A 17,612-nucleotide genomic window follows, 5' to 3' on the forward strand; every position below is an offset into this window, starting at 1 on the left:
TCATGTTCTGAGCTGAACTAGGCCGGTTCGAGCAACACCAAACTATATAAGATTTATCTGGCCTGTAATGGACCACATCTGAGCTCCTATTAAAGTAAAACACAAATAATAGTCTTTCGTTCTCCTCTACATACTGGAAAAAAGAATCCGGTGTTGCCATTCATATGGGCTCCTTACTTAGTTCCACAATAAAAACTCAATAACATTTTAAAACAGTGTGTAATACTGAGAATATTTATTTAATCACAAAGCTCTTTTCTTTAATCCTGTGCTTATGTTCCTTAACTTATTCACTAGAATTGTAGTTATATCAAACATCTAGTGATGGTGATGGGTAATACCACTGGCATGTAGTTGTTCAAGCTATAACCCTCTCCTCATGATAGCAAAATACAATCATCTGTACATTGATCAGTTTTTATGTTTAACATAACATTTGTATCCATGCCGCATTTTACAGTTAGTGTATAAGTGACGCTCTGAACCATCACACACCGTAGTCCCAGAGAAATGCACTGAGCTAAATGAATGTGTTTGTGGTCAGCCAAATATGTCCCCCTCTTTCCACAGTGTTGCTCTGCCCTCTACTGTTCCTAAGGCGAACATACCTTGAACAGGATATAGTTTGCTGCTCAGTGCTTGTGTCTGTGTGTACTGAGGTCCTTGTCACTTCTCTCTTCTCCAGCGAGTTCAAGGTCAGAGCCTGGCTATTTCCAGCTCATCTTTTCTTTGATCTGTGTCTCAAAATGACAAGGTAACGCATCTCGGGGGTCAGCTGTATTACAGGAATGCTTACATGGATCGGAAAAGTGAAAATCAATCCTTCCTGACAGTGTCTTCAGGATACTCAGACCTGAACAGGCACTGACTGTCATCTGCCACAAACAAACCCTCACAAACACACACCCATACACACCGTCCCCCAAACGAGCGTGCATATGCACCCACATATAGTATACACCTCAAGCCCTCTCTCCTTCTCGCTGACAATCCCTGTCACTTCATATTAGTGAATGTATCTCTAGTCTTGGCAAGGTATATGAACGGTGTGCCTCTCTTTGTGTTCTGTCTACATATGATAGTGTGGAACACATGACAGACAATGAAAGATTATCCATTTTATGGATCCAAAGTTTGCTGTCATGACAAGAAAAATGTCTGTGATCATCATAAATTGACCATGGGTCATGTTGCAAGTATGAGTCATGAACCTGGTCCCTACCTATTAAGAAATAAGCACAACAATGCATCCTTTCTTGTTTAAGGATTTTAATTACCCAATATTTCTGTGGCTAAACAATGCCTGAATTGGCAGCCATTTGACTCCCTTGCAGGTCATTGAGCATTCCCCAGTAGTTAATTACAATGTGGATAGCCTGCCTCTCATTCACCCTCTGAAATCATGGTACCAACTGAGGATGGGGGTCTGACAAATGTGTCATCTGCATAATTAGCTAGGAAGCAACATATGAAACATTAAACATGCTTTGTGGCGACGACAATCAAAACATTTCATTTGTTGTCAATTATTCATCACTTTGAAGGTTCTGAAGGGGTTGTTAATATGGAAATAAGCTCAGATGCTAACAAGGTTATAGTATCTGATTTGGGATTGAAATTGTTTGAAAACATAAAAAACCTTTTCTTTCTTAGGCACTCCTTTCCATATTGCCTAATATTTCACATTTTTCTTTTGGTCCCACAATTGAGATTTATTTTCTCTTATTCATGAAGGCTTTTTTCAAATTGGATTTTCTGAAAACAAGCCCTTTATCCAAAGTATACAGCCTTTGATGAAAACCTTTGATAACTAGAAGTTATTGTCCATTTTTCTTGGATTCAAGCCAGCTTGAAACTATTTCAAATTTGTATGCAAAACACAGACTAATGTGTACCACATAAGGGCATGTAAGTTGCTATTCAAATGTGTACTTTACAATATTAATCAACCAATTCCTTTGTGTCATTACCTGGGAAATACAGAATATGGTTGTATGATGCCATTGCTATGGGTACATAACGTAGCTATTGTACAGTGTAAATATTATTTGGTGTCCTGTAACCCAAATTAAATTCCTTGTGTGTAAGCACACTTGGTTTATAAAGTTCTTTCTGATTCTGATTTGGAAACAAATTAAAGAAACTAAGTGTATGTACTGTAAGTTTATACACCTGTGAGATACAAAAGAAGTTAAACAATCAGAACTGGGAAACGGTTATTCATCCATACACAGGATTATGATACAGTGTGAGTTCTAAAAGTACCATTGTGAGCAGTTTGAATACCAGTGTCAAAAACAAACACAAATGTAAAGAACTTAATCCAAAAACATGTAGTTCCTGAGCCAAGGTCATCAGAGACCTGCCAGAGGGGATGGTCACTTAAGGTCTGTCACCGTCTGTCACAGTCATGGTTTGGTTCCCTTACAATTAATTAATAGGATGAAAGTCCCATACCTCGCATCTGGAGCTACCTTTTCCAACTGTCAAATCAGAGAGACGTGAAGTGTGGAAATAAGCCTGAGGGGGGTGCTATTTAAGGTAATTAAATTTGATGCGTGCAGCTCTCAATTCCTATTACCTGCAGACTCCTCCACTGCTCAGCGCCTAAGGCTGGAGAGCTAAGTTTAACATGCCCTTGCACACAACATAGAAAGGGAGAGAGAGAGACGGGGCAATTTAATGAAAGCACCTCACATTAAGGAAGTAGTCAAAAATGTCTGAAATCATTATTTCTCTGGGAAACGAAACGTGGTTGTGCTGTATTGTGAGTGGAAATGGACATCTTCCCAAACGTCTCCATACGATCCGTTTTAACAGTTCTGTAGACAAATTCCCATTTATCTAACACTGTAGTTTTGGATTCGTTATCTACTCCACTTCCGTTTCAGCAGAAGTTTCTGCTTCAGTTCCAGACTAATAAGAGTCTCCAGGTTCACCCATAGCTACAGTAGTGTTACTTAAGCAGGCTGTCAGATGTTGTGGAAGTTTTGGCACAGTAGCTGAATCGCTCCTCCCAAGCTGGTGTTGGGAGTCTGGCTGGTGTCAAAGGCCAGATGTTTAACAAGACCCTCTGCTGATGGCAATTCAGATGACATGCAGCCCCCTTCCCCCCTCCCCTCTATACGGGAAACTGGCAAAGAACGCAAATCAATGAGTCCTCCTGGATTTTCAGGATGTGTGCTGGAACACCCACAAATCAGTCATTGGCAGCGAGCAAACCCAGCACCACCAAGCTGCTTTCTGTGATTAAATTACAAAGACTTTGGAAATGAATGCATGGAAATTGAATCGGGGTTAGGCGGTATTGAGCACGGTCCACACTCCCTCTAAGCGTCCTTATCACTAGAGCTGGATCCAAACAATACAATAAGAGAACACAAATATGGGCTTCTATGGTCACGTCGTACGACATGAATTTAATAGAATTGTAGCGCTACACTTCACAGATTAAGTTTCAAATGCTACTGTGTGAATCTTTGGTTTTTGTTTATGCTCTTGGCTGTTACTAAAAGTGTCACTGAACAATATCTCATAAATCAACCGTATTAAGGTTTAATCGTCCAAGAAAAGAAAATATCTAGTGTCTTTTGAATAATTTATTTCCATATCACCCTAAAAATGACAAATGCAAATTGTGGTCCATTCCCCAGCTGGCTATGGAGGTGCTCATTAGTTTTAAAGAAGGTTAATCCATTTAGCTTTTGCATATTGATATGCCAATTATGTCTAATTGTGGAAAAGGAATCCGTCAAGGTAATAGTGCATAAACACGCAGGAACATTAGGAACAACCCAACATGTAATAAAGTAGGTGTTAATTGGTAGGAGAGGACGGCTGGTCACTGAGGTGTGTAATCTTAGAGGAGATGGATCACTCATCAGATTTCCAATCATGCCATTTGCTACCCCATGCTGTGCTATCTGCAGCTTCACCCGATATATACAAGGGATAATAAAAGCACAAAATATGAATGGCTACACCCAGCCTGAGACAAAAGAATCACAAGTCGAAGACCCTGTTTATTCCATAAAGACTTCCGTAAAGTTTGTGTAACGTGATGTCATGATGACAATTTGAGAAATGTGCTGATTACACAAAATGTGCATCCACACATTGTAATGAAAAACCTGCATGATCAATCTAACAAAGTGCACTTACAGTTACCTCTTTTATAAAGCAGTTAGAGTTAATCCCCACAGTTTAGAACCAAGTTATTCATATGTCCATTAATTAGAGACCAAGAACATGCACTTTTATTGCTTTCAAAGCCACAACGTTACAATTGAGATAGAAAGTGGGCGATGTTGTCTTACACCATGAACCTGACACACTGCTCCCCTCAGCTCTGTTGCTCCTTGCTGGCTGCCATGGAGGATCCCAGAACGGTGATGAAGCGGTGGACATCGCTGAAAGAGTTGTAGAGTGGCACCGGGGCCACGCGCAGCACACTGGGTTCCCTCATGTCACACTTGACACGCACAGTGGAATCCAGGAGTCACATGGAGGGAGGAACAGGACTCACGTCAAGATCCAACGCAACGGAATACGTTGGCCGTCAGGGGTTCCACTAGTAGTATATTAAAATCTATTGACAGATATTATGAGTAAATGTAGAGCTACTCACAGCAACGCCACGTTTTTCCAGTTCTTGAAAGATAGCTCTGATGGGTACAGAGAAGGACAGGGACAGCTGGCAGCCACGCTCCTCAGGGTTGGATGGGGTGATGATGTGGACGTAGGGCTTGTGAGGGTTGGTGTCATCCCTGACGTAGTAATGTTTGATTAGGTACTCCAGGTAACCCGTCAACAGGATAGACTTTTTGCGCAGAGCTTTCATACTGGTCATGTTAAAAACCTTGTATTGTGAAAACAAGAAAAGAGAAAAGCAAGAATGAATCATTGGTAATGATAACTGACAAAAATGTATTATAGTCATCATACTAATACATCTGGGAATATGGACTTTTTGAATAATGCGATTTATTTTTTAAGTTTTACCTCTAAACTAGCTTGAAGTGGGCAAACTAGTAAAATAGGTTGGTTAGATAGCCTGAAGCCACTGACCCCTGGTAGAAGATCCATTTCTGTGGAAAGATACATTATTAGTAAATACATGATCAAACAAAATCAATGTAATACTCAAATACACCACAGGATGGCAGTATGTCTACTGCTAAGAACTAAGAAAAGTAAAGCCCTTTATCCGACAAGAGTCATATATGTTTGAAATGTGCTTTCTAATTGAACATTTATATTTCTGAAACATGTAGAATAAAGCTCATACCATTATTCATCTGGAATCGTGTTTTCAAGTCATGTCCCCACCATCCTAAAAGCCTAAGATAAAAAAGTGATTAATGGTCATGGCTTCAAGCAGGGAAAAAGCAACAATTCTTACATCTTACACAATAGGTACAGCCCAAACAATGAAATGTCTAACTTCTTTAAGACTATCTGCAGGTTAACTCACGCAGGTTTGATGGTGTGTTTGTGCTTCTCGTGGATAAAACATCCTGCCAATCCCCCTGCTCCAGAATTCACATACTGCACAACAACACAAACCAAATGAGCAGTATGTTTGCAAATAATCTTGTATGCACTGTTGTAAGGCTATACTAGACGTCAAAGGTTCTTCCCAGGTCAAATGCCTTTTGGCCTTTCCCTGTAACAATCTATGGCTTGCCTTGTAAGAACACCAGCAGGCAAAGTCCACCCCCCAGTTGTGAAGGTTGAGCTCAGCATTTCCAACAGCATGAGCACAGTCAAAGCCCACAAAGCAGCCCTGGAAAACACACAACAGTTTAGTCCATCTCAGATCCCAGGGCCAGGAACAGAGTCAACAGCCAGTTTACAGGTGTGTAAATGTGTCATCAAGTCTCCTGAGTGATTGTGTTGTTATTACTGTGAACCCCAAGCTCTTGTTTCTTTATCTCCAACAATAAAATAGAATTTCACTGACTTTCAAGGGTGTTGATTAGACACACGTTGTTTGAATATGACAATAAAGCATTTTAAGATACAATAGGCAAAAATAATTGTTAAAACAAGAAAAGTGTTGTCCCCTGAAAACATGTTGTGTAAGCTAATGAGACCATCTGATGGTTGTTTAGCATACAGCTTAGGGCCAATGGAATGCCAATTTCAATTTTTTTACCGGCCCGCTACTTTTCACCCAATTATGTTTTAGCAATCCTGTTGCATACAGACTTTCTTCTTGGCCTATTTTGTGAAACCGTCAGTATTTCCCACTTTAAATCATTACTCTAAAAAAGTGTGAGTGCAGCACTCTGCCCTTACCTTGCTCTGACCAGCCTTGGTGATGGAAGCCATATCAAAGAGCTGCCCAGTGTAGTACTGGACTCCACTGAACATGATGACCGCAATGGAATCCCCCTCCTTCTCTATCCTGTCTAGAATGTCCTCAGTCCTCAGAGTCTCCTCGCCCTGCAACATAGATATTAACAAGCCTTCACATCGCCAATCTGATTAGATAAAGTCTACACTACAATGATGTAGATTTATTGGATGGTTGGGTTTATTGGACTACTCCTCCCTGCCACAGTAAATTCCGTGTTTGTATAACATACATGGCAAATAAACCGAATTCTGATTCTGATTCTGAACATACATATAAAGCGAGCACATCATGAAGATGCACCCATTTAAAAAATAACCAATGATGATGCAATTGATTGTTGACATTTCTTTTGCAGTCCTCTTACTAGGACGGAATGCATATCTTGACAGGCAAGCAAAGTCATGCTACGTAAGCTTTTATGAAGATCACAAAGTGCTTGGTGCTACCGAAAATTGACCGAACCCACACCCTATATAGCTACATTCAGTACACACAAAAACACAGTGAACTCTAACTATGTAACCTGAGTGATGTGTTTAACCCTACCGGTCTGGGAGCCATGAGCAGCATGCTCTGCTGAGGGCCATATCCTCGCAGTTGGATTTGAGATTCCACAGCATACTGGAGAGTTCACAAGGTCAGACATGAAGACAAATGTTGGCCTCGTAAAAGGCCCAGCTCACAGTACAGTTCAGCACATGATTTGGACATGTTATGTTGCAGTGTTCCTTAAGGAACAAAAAAAGTCCAATAGAGATTCATGAAATGGCTTACATGATCCGAGGGAAAAGCCTTGTCCTCAATTAGAATTTTGTGCCGTTTTGCAGTGGGTTTGTAGAAGGAGAGCTGTCAAGAAATAATGACACATAAGTACTATAAATGTCTACACTGTCTGTTGTACTGGATACCAGCGGTGGATTTGAGTCGAAACACACTTACCAATAGAAGATGCAAATTAACTGTCAACCCATTCATCAAGGCCACCTCCTCAGCTTTAGCACCTATTCTCTCATACACACACACACGCACACACACGTACACACACACCATACACCCCATGGACTTGTTGGACAGCATAGCCTTATTTCTAATTCCATTTCAAAACCACGTTCAACATTGAAGGTTTTTCATCTGTACTTCAGTCTAAACAAAACATGACTATGCAAGAGTTCAATAAGTTCAATAACCTCCAAAAGGCCTACAGTAAACATTGGTTAACTGCAGAATGAAACATTTTGTGTTTTCCATTCATCTAACAAGTAGTCAATCAGAATCAGAATCAGAAGGGGTTTTAATCACCATGAAAGTTTGCACAGACAAGGAATTTACTTTGGCAGGAAGGTGCATACATTCAAAATGTAGAAATACATCTTAACAGTGTCAGTTTAAACAGGTCTAATATGCTAAAGGTACAAAGTCTAACTAACTAAGGGGAAAGGTATGTTAAATCAATATAACGTATAAAATGGCTATGCTGGCTATCAAATACTACAACTTGCGTCAACAGTAGGGTCAAAATGTCACTTACATTTGACCAACTTGAACAACTTCAAGTTGGAGATAGCGGATGCTTACCAACAACAGTTGCCATTAGTTCTTCTATGTTATTCTCAGCCCAAGCCCACGGTCGACCTCCTTGAACATGGCCGTGAACTCCACTTGAAAATACGGAGCAAGATGTTTGCTTTTAGCATGTGTTCTATGGTTATTAAGTTATTAAGCTATTTGATAGCCAGCATAACATGTGTCTCATAACATGAGATGGGAGTCAGATGGCTGAGCGGTGAGGGAGTCGGGCTAGTAATCAGAAGGTTGCCAGTTCGATTCCCAGCCGTGCCAAATGACGTTGTGTCCTTGGGCAAGGCACTTCACCCTACTTGCCTCAGGGGAATGTCCCTGTACTTACTGTAAGTCGCTCTGGATAAGAGCGTCTGCTAAATGTAAACATGTGTCTTTTGGCCCGTTATGAGACACATGTTATGCTGGCTATCAAATACTACAATTTGCGTCAACAGTAGAGTCAAAATGTCATATAGTTAGCTATTAAAATGGACCGTTATGAGACACATTTATATAAAGCCAGATAAACCTACGTCTTTGCCCATTTATCCAGCTCTTCGTCGATATACTGCTTTGCTTTTTTCGGCTGAAGACCGAGTGAGTTTCCCCCAAAGTAAATGCATTCCTGTGAGCCATCTACGAGGGAGAGGTCGGCTATGGCAAAATGTACAGTGGATTAGCGCAATCCAAGCACTCACAATTGAAATTTTCAAAAAAGATCCAATGCACAGCGTCGTGAATTAGAGAACAAAAGTAACAAGCGTCATGCCAACCCATCTGAATTATGCTGATTCAGGTCCAGTTTGCCAGACAAGGATTATTAAACCTAGTCCTAGACTAAACAATTTTTGAATGGGTATCTTCATTGGATTTTTCTCTTACTTTAGGAGTAGGCTTTGTCCATGTCTGGGATCTGGGCCTCACTGTTTGGGCAACGTTATTATTCTCTGACCGGAGGACACATATACATACTACACAAACACTGTAGGCTAAACTATGAGTTGAGCAATGGTATATCCTAACCATTGCAGTGTGTCAGAAACTACAGGTTTAAACTGATAACTCACAGGGTGGAAGATCGCCAATTTTGGGCATCCAAAATCTATCGCGCATAAAATGCAGTTCGTCGTGCTTGTCCAGGTAGGCGGCTACTTCCTCAGAGGTAGGACTGCAGCCCAACAAAACAGAAACACGCTCGAAAACTTCCGAGGGGAAGTCATAAATAAATGGATCCATGACTGAAACTATTGCCGGAAACATAAAATTGTATTTTGAGAGACGGTCTAAAAGTGCAGAACAGGCTACGTAACAACATATGCAATTCCAGATAGGAAATACAATCTTGCTTGTTACGAAAGCGCAAAAAGATAGGTGGCACACGCTGGAAATGTGGTCTTTCACCTTTCTCTGTAAATATTTTAGCCAATCATTATCTGAGCTTTGAGATAACGATTCCAGGCAGTGATTTTTGCCCCCTGAACATGAATAGTTAAGGAATCGTAGCCCTTTCCAAAGTTATTTCCTCAATAATTTGATTTGGTCTAACGGTTCACTTCCTCTTGTCCGGTCTAGTTTTACTTCCACTTTTAAACTAAGGAAATAACTGCTTTAGTCAAATAAAAGTAAAATAAATACTTCTACTACTAATAGTTCTACTGACAGTGTGTCCGAGTAGCGTTTAATGCCGGTCAAAAATAAAGTGACAAACGGCACAACACCGGCCGTTGCTTCAACTCTAGGCTCAAAACACAAGTTTAAACATTTCATCCAGCAAGCAAGTTTATTAAAATGAATAGCCTATATCCTCCTCCAGTAACTTATTGTTCGCACAGGCTATAAACCTGTGGATAAATGGACAAAGACGTCGGTTTATCTGCCTTTATATAAAATCTGTCTCATAACGGGCCATTTTAATAGCTATATATTTGAGAACACATGCTAAAAGCAAACATCTTGCTCCGTATTTTCAAGTGGAGTTCACGGCCATGTTCAAGGAGACCGACCGTGGGCTTGGGCTGAGAATAACATAGAAGAACTAATGGCAACTGTTGTTGGTAAGCATCCGCTATCTCCAACCTGAACTAGGCCTTACCGTAATGTAAGTGACATTTTGACCCTACTGTTGACGCAAGTTGTAGTATTTGATAGCCAGCATATAGCTGGCTTTAAAACCCCTTCTGATTCTGATTGACTACTTGTTAGATTAATGGGAATCAGAAGGGGTTTTAATCACCATGAAAGTTTGCACAGACAAGGAATTTACTTTGGCAGGAAGGTGCATACATTCAAAATAGGCTATAGGAATAAATCTAACAGTGTCAGTTTAAACAAGTCTAATATGCTAAAGGTACAAAGTCTAACCCACTACTAACTAATACTAAGGGGAAAGGTATGTAAAATAAATATAAAGTAGGCTATAAAATGGCTATATGCTGCCTATCAAATACTACAAATTGCGTCAACAGTAGGGTCAAAATGTCATATATAGCTATTAAAATGGCCCGTTATGAGACACCTTTTATATAAAGGCATATAAACCGACGTCTTGCCCATTTATCCAGCTCTTCGTCGATATACCCTGCCAAAAGTTAATAGCCTGTGTGAACAATAAGTTACCGGAGGAGGTAGACTCAAAATGTAGTTGCACTTTATAATAACAAGCGTTTGTCTGTAGTATAGCTATTTTTGATTGATTTGTGTGCTTAAATACACCTTGCAGTGTTTTTTCAACAAAGTACGTTACTTTGGCATTTACGTTGTCATCTCAAACAGTTACTAAATGACCAAAAGTCAGCGTTCTTCAAACGCTATCAAATGTCCGGTGGACTGCAGTGGTTAAAATAGGCCTACCACAACATTTGTTAAACGAACTGTCTCTCGTTTAATTAAAGATTCATTAATTCCAAAGATCAGAACTGACACAGTAAATCTGACCATGGCTCCGGATAATGCTGCCCGAAGACCAACAGAGATTATGAATTGTATTCGAACAATTACTAATTATAAATAACGATTAATATAAGAATTCTTTAAAGACTATCCTATCGCTGTCCATGGTCCTGTATGTCTGTTTTTGCTTTGAAACTGTACAGGTAACACCTTTCTGTGCCTTGCTCTAAAGCAAAAAACAGTTTTGTAAGTGCCTGTAAATGAGGTTCCACTCTTGTCAAATGAAGCAAAACCAGTTTAGAATACTGCCTTCACGTTGTCAGACCTAGTGTGAGACTAAATGAACTAAACCAGTACTGAAGTGTCCCTCTGAGCTTAAGAGTCACAGCATAGAACCAGTCTTTCATGGAGTTACCACTCATATGGAGACCTAACATGAACAACCTTGAATGCTTATGTAGGTTTTTTGGCCCATCGTTGTTCTTGGTATTTAAATCAATGTTACAAGTTATTTCACTCTAGCAGATTTAGTCTTCAATCAAACTGAAGGTCCAACTAACCTTTTCTGCAACGATAATGGGCTGTAGGCCCACACCTAAAAGATCTGTCACACATAACATACACTAGGGGGTGCCAGAGTTTCACAACACATTTATTTGTAGCACACCCACACACAACAGTCACAGACAACACAAAAAGCACCTGTGTCATACAGGATGCTGGTGAGGCATAATAACGAGGATATATAGAAGCTTCTTCCTATTCAACTTTCAGCAGTCAGAGCATATTGTGTTTTTGAGCTATGTCAAGAGGGCCCTTTACTCTGAAGATCACCGCAGTCCATCTCCCTCAGCCGATCACCATCTACCGGTTACAAGGTTGTTGTATGCACGCTGTGACCGCCCTTCTCAACCACTCTCCATACTCCTCCGGACAGTGAACCTCTTTGTGAACCTTTATTGAAATTCATGAGCCTGCCTCCTGACCACCCCGCTCCAAAACTAGGTTTGTAACCAAACAGGGGCCATGGCAGTGGGGGACCTCTGACAGCTCTGGGACACGATAGAACACAAGGCTGAACACATTTTTGTCACAATTCCGACTGAATTGGAAAACTATGGAATGGTCATTTATGGAATTTTACAACAGCAGTGAAAGATCTCTTCCTTGACTGGGTATGTTCCCCAGTGTTCTCTGCTCCAGAGTTTTAGAGATGGGCTTGGTGGGACTGCCAGGGGTTGTGAGGGGAGGACTGCCATCAGGCGTTAACCCTCTATAAGCTGGGGACCATTGCCTGAACAGAAACTGTTAATTTTCAGATGATCCTGGACTGACATGACAATTCTAACGTGGTTAGTCTAGGAAAACCTCTGAATTCACGAGGCCTACAGTGCTTCAGTGAATTGCCCAAATGTTCTGTATTGTTTTCTCAATTGAAAGGATGATTCTGGTTCATCTGCTGTCATCTCATTCTGTGCACATGATATTTTGTGAGGACTGTAGATGGCAGCAGAGGCATTTAAATAGCAAAGTAGTTCAAGCCATACAAGTTAAAGACATCCCATTACTTATCATTTACCTTCAATAAAACAATATAAATAAAACACACTTTAAAGCATGAGAGATGGCCTGGTCCTTACAAGGTGTTTACAGTATTATATTTCAGATATTGTTTGGTTTATGGATGCTCTCTCTCTCTCTCTCTCTCTCTCTCTCTCTCTCTCTCTCTCTCTCTCTCTCTCTCTCTCTCTCTCTCTCTCTCTCTCTCACACACACACACACACTTATACGCACTCTGAATAACAGACATGCACTCGCGAAACGCTACCATCGGCAACTGTGTCATATTTCCACTGACAATAGACTTTATGTAGGCTAATCTAGTCTACCTTCATATTTAAAAACTGTTAAAATAACATGTGGCCGCCATCCTTCCCTCTTTGATGTGGTTACCTTCTGTCTGATCCTCATCACTTTACTTTACTTGAATTCCTCCACGGGTCCACAGAACAGACCGCGTCTGACTTGCAGGAAAGGACTTCAGGTTGCTTTTTACAACATTCGGAAGGGCGTTTACGAAGTGTTGCGGTCAGCTTTCACTGTGCAACCATGTGCGACTTTCTTTGGGCATTTTTGACTATTTCGGGGTTATTTCCTATTGCTAAAATGCTAACAACTGCCGGGGCAGACCAAGGTAAGTCGTTTCCAATATCTGGTGCAAGTTTCTGTGTAGTGTGGCTGCGCCTCAAAGGTTGTTTGGGGAGATTGGATCATGAGGGTGAAGCTACATCTGCGTACTCATACTCAAATAATCATGTAGTAAGGATGCTATTTAACCACAGTAGCATAATTCACATACAATTACATCAATGTTTGCATATAGCTTCTGCGTTAACAGCCAACGAAACCTTAATGACGAACCCACATCCGTTCAGTTATCGGCAAAGGTGTTTTTTTTATTTTGTTTTGTGTGTTTTAAACTTTAACATCAAGTTCGCACTTATTTGTTGAAAAAAGGGGCATGCAGGATAATTTATTAGATTTAAGTCGATACTACGTTTGGCTGAACTTGTGACTTGTGTGTCATTGTAATATTGTAGTGTTGAAACGTTTAAGAGTCTTCTCAAAATGTGATCTGGACTGGCATATATTATAGCAACAATAAACCTGACTTTAACAATGCAGATAGCAGTTTACAAGCTCCAGGGTCACATGTATTTACGTATGCTTATACAAAACCCCATCATAAGAGGCAGCAGCAAAATAATTCCGCCTTTTATTTAATAACCAAAATATAATGTCTCATTTTGGAATGAAGTCATTTTGAGGTGAAATTAGGTGTAATTACATGACATATTAGTGTTAGAGCTGCCACTTCGTAAATCAAATCGGTTTTAATGTCACCGGAATCCAAACGATTCTTGACCAAAAAAATATGTTTATCCTGTCATGTTGAAATAGATTACTATAACATTTCAGTCATGCTTTCGTTTAAGTGATTATTAGATCTTTATGGCAGCAGACGTCTAGTGCTGTCCATGGTCCTGACACATGTCATTTAATTCCTGGCATTTTTTGTAAAGTTTTTAACTGTTGCACTCATCTAACATGCCCTGCTGGTTATGATTTCACAAGCATTATTTTCATCCATCACATTTCAATCAAATGAGAATGTTGATGTTTCATTTTTGCCCCATTTCCCCACTTTTGGCTAATTATTTTCCAAGTGGGTCACTTTGTGCTCTTGTCAGACAATAATTAATCATCACTGGATAATGTTAACATAGGTGTCTGTGACATTGGTGCCATTGTCTTGCTCCACATTCACTGTATGTGGGACATTTGAAAACACAGGTCACATTTGTTTCATGTATTTAATGTAAGCAGAAACTATTCCCAGTAATTCCTCAGGTCATCTGATTTATTTTGTTGTTACACTTTTACATTTACTATTCATGTGAATCTGGACAGTGATTATAGTAAACTTACCCAGTTAAAGTCACCATCATGGTTAAATGCTCCCATGTGGATACAGAATCCCTTGTAGACCTTTCAGCAGCTTTTTAAGAGCACTGTCAGATATGCTGAGTTTGCATGAGGGTGCTGTTCTTGCACTTTCAGTCAATTCAAGAGACCTTTATAGATGCGGGGAAACAACCTACAAGGATTCAAACTATATTCAGTCACATTTAAAGCATCACAGGATTGAATGGCTGGCTATATTGGTTTCAGCTGCAAGCTGTCACATACCGTAAAACCTATAATACTGTACTATTCAGTGTGTACAGTATTACACTGTAAACATGAAAAACTGTGTTCAAGCACAGATTCTGAAAAAAACAAACAAATCCAGTGCATTTTTCTGTGACAGCACAGCTGGTGCCCGTCTAGGAGTGGCACAAACCCCAGAAGAACCCAACGGTCTGGCTGCAAAGCATCCTGGTCTATAGCAATCACATCATGGTACTTTCTCATTTCACCTTTCTCATTTTTCAGTAAAACGTTTACCTTGGCAGGACATTCGGTGCCATTTCCAAAGCCATGTGTTTCACTCCTATTTTGCGATGGAAGAGGTGGTTTGTGAACGACTTGCATGTCTCATACAATTTAACAGTGGAAATGGCCAATATGTTTAAGGAGGGAGTGCCAATGTGATGAAATGGTTTTCACTGCCACATGCAAGCCTTGTGGGCTTGACATGGGACTAACTGAGGCCATCTGATAATACTGGCACATGACCTAACCCCCTCAAAAGACTTATATGTATCCCCAGCACTGAGGTGTCTGTTATTGACTTCATAATCATTGTTTCACCATCTGCTCCCAGGACATTATTGATTGGAAACATCATTCTCAAAGGGGAAAAGTAAATTTTCGAGGGAACATAGGCCAAACGTATTCAGGATCAGCTTACACAAACCTCTTTATCCAGAACCTTTATCCGCTTATCATCAACAAAGAAACTATCGATGCACAAACACATTAGCCGAAAAACTATGCCTCAAGCAGTTTTGAAACTGGAATACTATAGCTGTAGTTGTTTTTTTTCCACAAGAAAAGTCTGCAAGACCTTTTGTAGGTTTTTGTAAAAGTGCGTAAATCACATAACAGTTTCTGTGAAGGACCTGGGAAACATGCAGTCTTTACATCAGTCGGCCTGTCTGGAAAGGGTATCAACTAATTTAAGTTAATTGAATCGTATTAGTGTGGAAAAAGTGTAACGGTTGCTAAATTCAGTGTAATTGAAATCTGCATCCCTCTACCAACCCTCCGGGTGATTAGTCTCTCAGCTGAGGAGCAGAAAAGGCTGCCTGGAGTACAGCGGAGAGAAAACGTGGTGACTAGCCAAAAAGGGTCTCTACAAGTGCTCAGGAAGAGAAGATTAATCACCAACAGCCTAACTGCGAAATGGGCCGCAAAGTGGCTTTTATGGATTCATTTAAGATCATGACAGGGTTCTGAAAGACATATTGGTTCTCCAATGGAACAAATGCATTGGAAAACGAGGGACGTACTCTATAACATCGTCATGAATGTTTTTCTGGTAATTATCTTTTTAAACAGGAGGAAAAACCAGGACATCCGCGAAGTAGGCCTAATTCACTCTCTCCCGACACTGTGACTGAGAGAGGAGGCATCTACAGGTTTTGAATGTCCTCTAAAGGAAGGATGATGCTTGAATTCTTATGGAGATTCTGCCCCAAATTCAGATTAACATACTTCCATTACTGTGGCTTGTTACTCAATTTACAATACCGTAGCAGTGATTCACATATTAATGACACATTCCACCCTCCAATGATGTGGACATTTTTCAACCGTTCACATTTGTATGCACTGCTATTTTAGTTTCCTTCCTAATACGTCTGTCAGACAAATTTCTATGCGCTCTTTGCAAGCAAAAAACTTGATAAGGTCACAACTTTGTATCTTTGTCAAAATCAGAATGCCTCTTTTCACATTTTCAGAGCGTGTCATACTGCTGTCTGTTGCTTCCTTGTTGTCAGTGATATTGAGAATTATCTTGAAAAGAAACATAAATTCTGCTGTCACACAATGAATACATTTGTGAAAATACTGTAGTCCTTTCTTTGTATCAATGAGACTGTCCTCTCTGGATGCTGATGACACAGTAGTTTCACAACAATGGAATGCTCTCTATATGCTCCCAATAGTTGTACTGTAAATGTTCATTAATCAATTGAATGCTTGTGCCTAGAACTTGTCTCAAGATATTTAACTAGAGAACATACTCTAGGTTTGAAACTCAAAAGCATAGGTCTTGAACATTACTAATTTGAGTTTTGGAAGGATAATATTTATTTACAAGTGCAAGATAGATGTTTATACTGGATTGGGTCCTACTTTTAAATGTGTCATTGTATTGTATCATTTCAGCAGGACATCAAAAGATACTGTACCCAAGGCCCATTAGTCTGCAATCTGAAAAGTGCTACTGTTATGGGGATACAACAGTATGTGTCTGTGTGTTTGTGTACATTAAATTAGTTGGTGTCCTGACAAAAACTCTGGACCATCATATGCAAAGGAGGGAAATGAAACAAAAGCAAATGGCATACGGCATTTAGAATTTCAAAGGTGTCTTTATAGGGAAATAATATGAAGCGGCCTGGCTGTGAAATCCACTGAATTTTAAGATAAAACCATACATTATTAATATATTCTTACTGGGGGTGGTTTTTGTGGATTATGAGGCTGCTTTGACACTTGTCTTTGGCCTCCTAAATAGAAAACAACACCATTAAAAATGTGCTTATACTATGGTGATAAACTGCTCATGCGACTGGGACCAAGTGACCTATGCCAAAATGAAGGTTGCTCACATACTGAAAGCACCTGGTGTTGTGAATTCTAAGATGTAGCCACGAGAAGCCTCAAGTTCTTAATACAGACTTAATGAAATTGGAATGAAAATGTATCTTGTGTAGGCTTACTATAGGTATAGCCCTATCATTTGACACAATTATGAACGGCAGCACTGAAGTTAAAATGGGCACTATGCCTCAGGAGCTGGACCAGCAATAATGTGGGAGTTCTGTGTTGAATCATTCAAGATAGGTCTGTTGTAACATTAACATTCATATTAAAGATCCTTACATTGTTGAAACAGTTTCAGCTCTTGAACATTCTAATGACATGCTGTATAGTAATGTTGGTGTTGTTATCTAAACTGTCAAACAAACAGATCCACAGTCAACCCGGAAGGTTCAAGCTGAGAATGATGCATCTCATCAATGTTGTACATAAAAAAACTGCCTCATCTTGAGATGAGGAGATACTA

The 17,612-nt window shown here is 40.0% G+C and overlaps 2 protein-coding genes across 2 annotated transcripts in view; one reads left to right on the forward strand and one right to left on the reverse strand.

The window, feature by feature from the left end:
- Positions 1–1,354: 1,354 nt before the first annotated feature.
- Positions 1,355–9,487, reverse strand: kynu (kynureninase). The gene is made up of 13 exons (XM_062447442.1): positions 8,989–9,487; positions 8,455–8,575; positions 7,937–8,019; positions 7,301–7,362; positions 7,136–7,207; positions 6,908–6,982; positions 6,301–6,447; positions 5,687–5,785; positions 5,474–5,547; positions 5,288–5,340; positions 5,002–5,087; positions 4,628–4,858; positions 1,355–4,471 (listed from the first exon to the last, which is right to left on the reverse strand). Exons 1-13 carry the CDS (start codon positions 9,179–9,181, stop codon positions 4,343–4,345), a joined length of 1,425 nt encoding a protein of 474 aa, XP_062303426.1. The 5' UTR covers positions 9,182–9,487; the 3' UTR covers positions 1,355–4,342.
- A 3,432-nt stretch (positions 9,488–12,919) lies between these two features.
- lrp1ba (low density lipoprotein receptor-related protein 1Ba) overlaps positions 12,920–17,612 on the forward strand; it is a 68,686-nt gene continuing 63,993 nt past the window's right edge. Inside the window, exon 1 of the mRNA XM_062447573.1 lies at positions 12,920–13,004. Coding sequence (XP_062303557.1) covers positions 12,920–13,004 — 85 coding nt within the window. The remainder of the gene's footprint in view (positions 13,005–17,612) is intronic.

Source organism: Osmerus eperlanus, chromosome 21, assembly GCF_963692335.1.
Source record: "Osmerus eperlanus chromosome 21, fOsmEpe2.1, whole genome shotgun sequence".
NCBI lineage: Eukaryota > Metazoa > Chordata > Actinopteri > Osmeriformes > Osmeridae > Osmerus > Osmerus eperlanus.

Coding starts and splice junctions, on each gene's coding strand:
- kynu (XM_062447442.1), bottom strand. CDS start 9,181: ATGTTTCCGGCAATAGTTTCAGTCATGGATCCATTTATTTATGACTTC. Junction 8,020..8,454: donor CTGGATAAATGGGCAAAGAC/GTAGGTTTATCT, acceptor CGTATTTTCAAG/TGGAGTTCACGGCCATGTTC. Junction 7,208..7,300: donor TTAATTTGCATCTTCTATTG/GTAAGTGTGTTT, acceptor ATTTCTTGACAG/CTCTCCTTCTACAAACCCAC.